This window comes from Drosophila elegans, unplaced genomic scaffold (assembly GCF_018152505.1).
Source record: "Drosophila elegans isolate 14027-0461.03 unplaced genomic scaffold, ASM1815250v1 contig_149, whole genome shotgun sequence".
Classification (NCBI taxonomy): domain Eukaryota; kingdom Metazoa; phylum Arthropoda; class Insecta; order Diptera; family Drosophilidae; genus Drosophila; species Drosophila elegans.
Window position 1 is genome coordinate 21487325 of NW_024545513.1, and position 8076 is coordinate 21495400.

Genomic DNA, 8076 nt, shown 5'->3' on the forward strand with positions numbered 1-8076 from the left:
ATCAGTTTTTTTTTCAATTTATTTTTTTTAGCTATTTTTTATACAGGTGCCTTAGGCTTGAGCTGCATTTTACAAGCGACAGTTAGCAGCGCCGACTTGTGCTCTCTCCCCTTTCGCAATTTGTTGTTGTTAGTTTTACCTGTTGGCAGACAGACAAAAGCTTAACCAGCGGAAGAGAAGAGTTTTGCAATCATCGTCATCATCTCTCAGCGAGAGCGAACGGTACACTTTTCCCCCTCTCCCCTATCTTTATCTTTCTCGGCTTGTTTAACTTTTGTAAGTTTGTTAAAGTTTTTGTTATGCCTGCTGGTATTTGGTATTTACCCCGCTGGCCACCCCGCTGTCATTTTGATTAGTGCATTTTATTTGCATTCTGATGTAATTCACTTATTTGCAAAACTGATAAAGCTTAAGAAACGGGAAAACATGGCAAATGGAGGTGGGGGATTACTGGTAAGAATGATGTTAACACCTTGCTTTATGGCTTTACAAGTCCTATATTTATTTACTTATATTCCGTTTGAATTAAATGCAAGACTAAAAAATAGTTTTAGTTTAGTTTAGAATGTCTGTTCCACCCCGATTCTCATATATGTATGTATGTATTTTAATTGGGAATACATACATATATCGCAGACGGTAGTCGGACTGTTTTGATAGTTTTTTAAGGTAAATACGATCCATTCTGATGATCTCGACTTTTAGTTATCCTCATTTGATTTATTTTGCCTTTATAGAACATGACAATCATATAAAGGAATCGGAATGTCCTGGATTGGTGTCAAGGAAATGGAATAGGTCCATATCCTAGGCCTGGCTCTCGTGGTAGAAGCGATCCATGCTGATGATCTCTTCGTTGGGCGCCATTAAATTTAGAGTCGGAGCCGTGGGCATCGCCTCCACCGTGCTCACCGTGGCAATCGAGTGACGGTCGGCCATTGGATCGAGGCCAATGCTGCAATTACGGCTGCAACTTTTTTCAGGCTTGGCCTGGTGGTGCGATTGATTTTGCGACAGTTGCTGCGAAGAATGCTTGACCTCCAAGGACGCGTCCATGGAGCGCGCCTGCATCTGCTTGACGTAGAGCTGCTCGAGCAGTTCCCGGAAGAGCGAGGGATTCACGTTGATGCTCACGCCCATGAGCACGAACCAGTCGCCGTATCCAGCATTGGCAAGGACATCGCGCACATGCGCCTTTGGCATGCCGCGCAGATGCGTGCGCAACAGCTGGAGGCGCAATTCCGCGCAGCAGAAGAGCACCAGGCGGTAGCAGATATTGATGGCCGCCAGCATTGCGATGAAGAGGAACCACACGTACAGCACCGCGAAGATCTTCTCGTTCAGAATGTTCAGCGGCAACACGCACAGGATATCCAGGACATTCGGAGTACCGCTCGGCCCGTAAACAAACATCTCACACTTGGCCACCTTGGGAAACACGCGCGACGTCATCAGGTTCCACAGGTTCCAGTCGTAAACCGGTATGGCGGCCAGGGCGTGAATGTACTTGTGCCAGAACCCATTGAACACCACGTCCATCAGCCAGTAGTTCAGAAGCTGCACAGGGGCGAAATATGTAAAAATTAAAATTGGAAACTTTTCTGCCTTTCTATTTAGCAAGTAACGTTATTAAAATTCCATCATGTGCATTGTATATTGTCTTAAATGTTAGCTTGAACCAAAATTGAATTGAAAATGAATTGTAATGGTTTGCAAGTAATTTGAGCTTATGTTTTATTATGCCCCAGCAGCAGGTATTACAATTTCAGTTTAAAGTCTGTAAGGTAAGGGTATATACATAGGTTGTCTTTCTTGCTTTTAAGAGAAATAACAAAACTCAAGGAATAAGTTTTATTTTAAAATTCTTAGCGACCTGTTTATGGTATTGTGATGGTTATCTTTTAATTTAACCTTTTGATTTTTAAATAAAGCCCGAAGAATAACTCTTAATATTGAAGTAAAAATATAACACTGAGAATAAGTTTTGACCACAACAGAATTATGATAACCTTATACATTCATATACCATAAATAAGATAATATAAATATTTTAAAATGCCTAATAACGCTATAAAATTCAATCAATGATGTTTTTCTTTGACAAAAACAAAATAATGTTAGCTATACTTGGTCCCTGGTGTTCTGGCGATTCTTGTGTGAATTGGATTTAAAAATGGTGTAACTTACGCTGATGAGAAGATTGAGCAGCTCGCAGAAGGCGTACTTGATCGAGTAGCAGCAGTGTATGGGGGCGAAGTGGGCGCGAAAGTACTTGGTGAGCATCTGGAGGCGGGTGCGGTAGGTGGCCTCCAGGATGAGGGCGTCGCCGACCTCGCAGCACAGCTGCTCCATGCGCTGCCCCTCCCACACCTTCCACAGGAACGAGGGGAAGTAGAAGAGCAGGGACTGGAAGAGCAGGATCATGAAGACCCACTGGTAGTAGCGCAGATACAGACGCTTGGTGACGCCGCGCGTCTCCGGTCCGACGCCCTCGGCAATCGAGATGAGCCGGGCGTACTGCTCGTTGTGGGCCACCAGGGCGCGCAGGCTGCTCTGGTTGAAGGGCTCGACGGCGGAGGACGAGTGGAAGGCGAAGTTCCAGCTGCTGGTGCTCTTCGTGCCGCCCTCGGCGGCCAGGATGTAGGTGCCCATGGTCCAGCAGTAGGACTGCACGTACTCCGTGTTCTTCTCGGAGCTGATGCACAGGATCGGCTCCCCGAAGTACTGCTTCGCGGACAGCAGGAAAGTGCACGTCAGCAGGATAACGATGGTGCACTTCGAGTGCAGCGTGAAGATCGGGTCGTATATGCGCACCGTCTTAAGGCGCAAGTAGCTGGACAGGGGCTTCACGGCTGCGTACATCGCTCAGTCCCAGAGTATTCAATTTGGTTCGGTTCGTCTACGTGAAGCGCTAGCTGGCTTTGCTGCGATTTTTGTTAGCTGTCCGGACTTTTGTGTGACAGCTATGTTCTCACTGTACGTCATGACTCAGGGTTGCCAGGCCTTCGATTGAGAAATTGCCAAGGCCGTTATACTTTTCAATACATAATAACCATTAGTTTCGTTGTACACGTACGCTGCAGTACCGTTCATCACCTTTACATCGATGAATCATCTAAAACATCATTTAATACACACACATTAATATTAAAAGAACGCGTTAAAGCTTAAACTTAAATTGCAATGTTTTATAAGGTAATGTGTTAATTAAATATCTGTTCCTTCAGTTCTTTTTTTTAATACTCTGCGTAGTTTGACAGATAATTAATTATTATTTTTATTTTGGTTTTTATAAAAAAAACAAACTTGAACAACTGTTATTCCTGATTTTTGTACAAAATCACAGAAAAACATTTATATCTGGTTTTTATATTAAGAATCAAAGCCACATTTGAATTTGAAAATACAAATTGATTATGACTGTAATGTCTTCTGTTTTGTATATCAATCAGCTTATAAATATCAATCATCGAACCAGTGGTTGCCACTTTATGAATGGACCATTGTACGTCAATTTGGCGCACTCATTTTGGAAAACCATGGAAAGAACGTCTGTCGAATTAATGAACATCCTCGAACCAACGAATCTTGCTGGCTTGATTTGTGAAACCATCAATTGAGCGCAGCTTTCCTGATGCCACTCGTACCTAGCCATTCGGATACCGGAGTCCGGATTCCGGACTTTTCAAAACTCGTATGTATGAGGATCACGAGCTATGGGAACGCCAACGAATGGCAATAATAATAAAATGATTAATCGATGCTACATGACTGCATATACAAATAATTCCCAGCGGTGTGTCGTCATCAGCGTCATTACCCACATCGTTGTTGTCATCATCATTATCATCATCGTAATCATCATCATCATCATAATGAGCAGTTGGTGGGGTGGCAGCAAATACATCGTCATCAACATTATCATCATCATCCACGCCGGTGCAAATGTTTATTGTGGGAATTCGCTGGCTGCGACGTGTCAAGTGGCGATTCTAGCATCGGCTGCTCCCGTCCAAGTCCCAGTTCCAAACCGCGTCCATCCCCATCTGCAAACCCATCACCAAACCCATCCCCATCCATCCATCCATCCGTCCTGCCCCATTTGCCCCATTTGCACCACAACTCTCGCAGAAAAATTAAATTTATGAATTGTTTCGTTTGTGCGTGACCAGAGATTTACAATAATCAGAGATCGGGAATCGGAGAACACGCTCAGGAGACTAATTAGTGCTGGTCGTGGCGGGTATACGGTGCCAAATTGTAATTATAATTTCTCGTGTCTGCCGATTGCCCAGTCCCCTGGACATTGCCTCCTCATTGATTGTTTGGCAATAAAACGGGAATGAAAATGAAAATGAAATATGATTCGAGGCAGTGGAAGCGGATTGAAACCAAATGAAGAAGTCACTGCGTTGGCAAAAATTACCTGGCTGCTTTGGACTCATTAGGAACCACATTTCTGGAGCACTACACATTGAAGTTTTGTTTAAGATTATAGGTGTAATTAAATAATGATTGCCCCGTCCAAACTATGATAAAAGCTTTTTGACTTTATGATTTAATAAGTTTATGGCATTATTTAGCTAAGGGCATACAAAGTTGTGCATTTATTTAAATATATTACAATATATTTTTCCTAACCTCGGGTGAATAAAGTGAGAAGTGTTTGAGAAATGTGTATAAATTCCATATATGGTTGTATTATTGTCTTAATGTTATATATAAAAATATTAAAAATGCACAACAATCGAACAGAAGATTTCTTTCACTCAACACTTGGCCATTGTCGAACACAAAGGGCCGTTAACCGACACCAATCAATCGCAGCCAGGTGCTGATCCTGATATAGTCACCCAATGCAATGGTTACTCCACCCAAGCGAGCCCATTCGGAGCCCATAAAAGTTCGCTGACAGCCTTTTAAATATTTATTTAAATAAAATGCATTATTTAAAGCGATTTTTCATTGACCACAAAAACCGAAAAACGTTTGCCGTACTGCCGACAGCAATAGCGGGCTTTTCGGGGCTTTTTCAACGGGATGGCTGGATGGCTGAATGGATGGCTGGATGGATGGCTGAATGGATGGCTGGATGGATGGCTGGATGGATGGCCAAAAGGATGGATGGCACCGCCCCGCGTTTTTCAGTGCGAGCATTGCGTCGGTCTATGGCCACGCATTTCGTGCTTAAATAAATAAATTTAACAATTATGCGTGGTTGCGGTTGTTTTGGCTTTGATGGAGCCCAGGCATAATCCTATTACCGGGCGATTCGCCAGTTGCCACTTCTCCATTCGACAGTGGCCGTGGCCTGATGACGACTCCCATTTCCATTTCCATTTCCATTTTCATTTTCAGTCTCATTTCTCACTTCCCCCCAGTGGGAGGAACCCCATCTGCCATGGATGTAACTCCTGAATGCGGTGACTGCTATATGGTCAATGGCTGGTAAATGGTGAATGGTCGATGGTGAATGGTCGATGGTGGCTTACTTTTGTGCATAAATATGGCAAAGCCAAAGCAGCTGGACGGGCTCCGCCTCGGGTAAGCTTAGGCGGGCTCTCAATAATTTGATGCCCAATTTAGTTAAACTTTGTTAAAGTTGGCTACGATTTTGCGAAAATTAACGAGGCTTGTACTCATTTCCATAATTGCCGATGTTATGGGCGTGCGATGGGTTTGTATTTTGATTTAGTCCAACGCTTAAGGTGAAACTGTTAGTCCGTCACAAAAATATAAAAACTTTTAGTTATCAGCCTGCTGTGATTTGATGGTGTGTTTATATTCTGAATTAATATTTGATTTATCGCTTAGCTTTTAGTTTACCTTGAAAAAATTATAAGTTACAATTAGTGATTTAAGTCGATACTTTCAGGGGTGATATAAAAGAAACCAAATACTGTCACTGTCCAAAACGTTTATAATAATGTATGCGAAATTTAGCTGATAGCATTTAATTACTGAATTTGATTTAACGATGGTTGACAATGGTAAGCAAATGAACAGCTCGAAAAACAAAATTTATTTTGACAATGCTTAAAATGATTGTTAAATTTAAACTATTGAAACAGCAGTACAGTTTTTAACAAATATATTTACATTAATTTTTGGCTAAAGAGTTTTATTTTGAGAATAAATAAGTATATTTTATTTAACGTTGATCGACCAAGTTAATGGTTATAAAACGTTGTTTATAAATATGTGACACTTAACATGAAAGTGAGAACTCATTTATTGAACAAGAACACGCGTTCTCTGTCGGTCTCTTAACCAGATGTCAAAGAAATTATTATACACAATACGTTTTCTTGCTGAAAAATTTGCGTTAATTTTTTGTGGCTACTAAATATTGTTTTTTTTTTTCAAGAAAATCATTGTTTATCCGATGATGCTATGACGAGGCAAGTAGCCACTTGTTGTAAATAGCTAGTTTTTCGTCAATTCGTTTCAATTGAACTGAGATGCTTCCGCTTACTTATGTCTCAAAAAGCGCAAATCGCTTTAAGTTACAAGTACTCTCGTGGCCAATGGGGCATGATAGTTGGGCAGGGGGCATTCTAAAGAGATCTGCGGTTGTCTGTCCTGTCCACCTCCGGACCATCCACCGCCATCCAACGCCATCCACCGCCATCTACATCCATCGGGCGTCTTGTCAAATGCACTTGAAATGCGCGACCACTCACCGACCATCGTCGTCATTCGAAAGGGAATTCCCCCCTTTGTTCTGTCACCGAAAGGCCAAGGACCGTCTGTTTTGGGGGCTACCCTGCCACTTAACTCGAAATTTATGCGTTTAATAATGCATTGTACAGTCGAAGGCAGGAAGCAGGATTCGGAGTAGGAGTTTCTGGGAGCCGTGCTCTGTGATGGCTCCCGCGTTGACATTGCTCACCTCAAAGGCCACATCACCATCATCATCATGGTCTTTGGGGCCCAGCCCGTTATTATGTGCCAAGATGGTCGTCAATATGATGTCGCTGGCCAAGACAAAGGCCGAGAGGCCGAGAGGTCGAGTTAAATTAAGGCGACGATATCAGCATATGTTACGAGTGTGTTCGGCAGCAGTGTGCGTATGTGGCCCGACATGTTCCTACCGTGCATTGTTCGATTAATGACTTAACGACGTGAGTTGAATAACTTTGATTTAGTGTCATCTCATTTTGCGTGCCGCACAGAACACATGCGAATGGAGTCTCCCAGTCACCCAGTCCCCAGCTAATTATATTTATTTACTAGGCGTGCCAGATAAGGAGTGGTGGAGAGAAAAGGGGGCTTTAATTATTATCTGAATTCTAGTAGCAATCAAACGGAGGCGCATGATGAACATATTTGATATGATATTGGCAACAATGAAGATGAACTCCAAAACTCATTCAAATAAAATTGTCATATTACAGAGAATAATAGAGAACGAGCGGGCTTTAACTTGTAGAATATGTCTCTAAATGCAGGAAATCAAAACCAATTGCTTAGTTTTATTTTTTATTTAATTATAAATAAAATATATACACGAGTAGCTGTTATAAATACATTAAAAAATGTCAGTTTGATATTAATAATATTGGCATTGTAGCTTATATTCTTATTATTATTTATAATTGATCGTCACACGTTTTCGTAATAATTTTGCAGGGTAGATATAAACATATAATTTAAAAAAAGGGAAAAAAACCCTAAGATTTTCCTGGTGCTAAGTAGAAAATAGTTGGCTTACAAATTAAGGTGTGTTTTATTATAAAATGTCATCCTAACGCTACAAGTTTGGAACTTATAAGTTAATGCGATAGTCACAAAGAGTTGCAAATATTTAATTGTTACATGAGACTTAAAACTGATTTTATACAAATAACTAACCTAACTAGCCTTCTATTTTAACTTTAATTTGCGCAAAATAAAATACTTTAAGGTGTGCGAATAACTTTATCTTGCATTGTGTTGCAGTGCTAATATTTTTATGATGGTTGGGGAAACGTTAATCCACAGTCGAATGGCATTAATTAAAAACTGTTGATTCTCAATCAAAAGCCAAAAACACCTCGAGTAAAAAAGAACATTACTATAATGGCCAGTCCCAAG

The 8076-nt window shown here is 41.3% G+C and overlaps 1 protein-coding gene across 1 annotated transcript; it reads right to left on the reverse strand.

The window, feature by feature from the left end:
- Positions 1-723: 723 nt before the first annotated feature.
- LOC108147635 (innexin inx6) lies at positions 724-2986 on the reverse strand. Its single transcript, XM_017274291.2, has 2 exons — positions 2188-2986; positions 724-1557 (listed from the first exon to the last, which is right to left on the reverse strand). Exons 1-2 carry the CDS (start codon positions 2860-2862, stop codon positions 808-810), a joined length of 1425 nt encoding a protein of 474 aa, XP_017129780.1. The 5' UTR covers positions 2863-2986; the 3' UTR covers positions 724-807.
- Positions 2987-8076: the final 5090 nt, after the last annotated feature.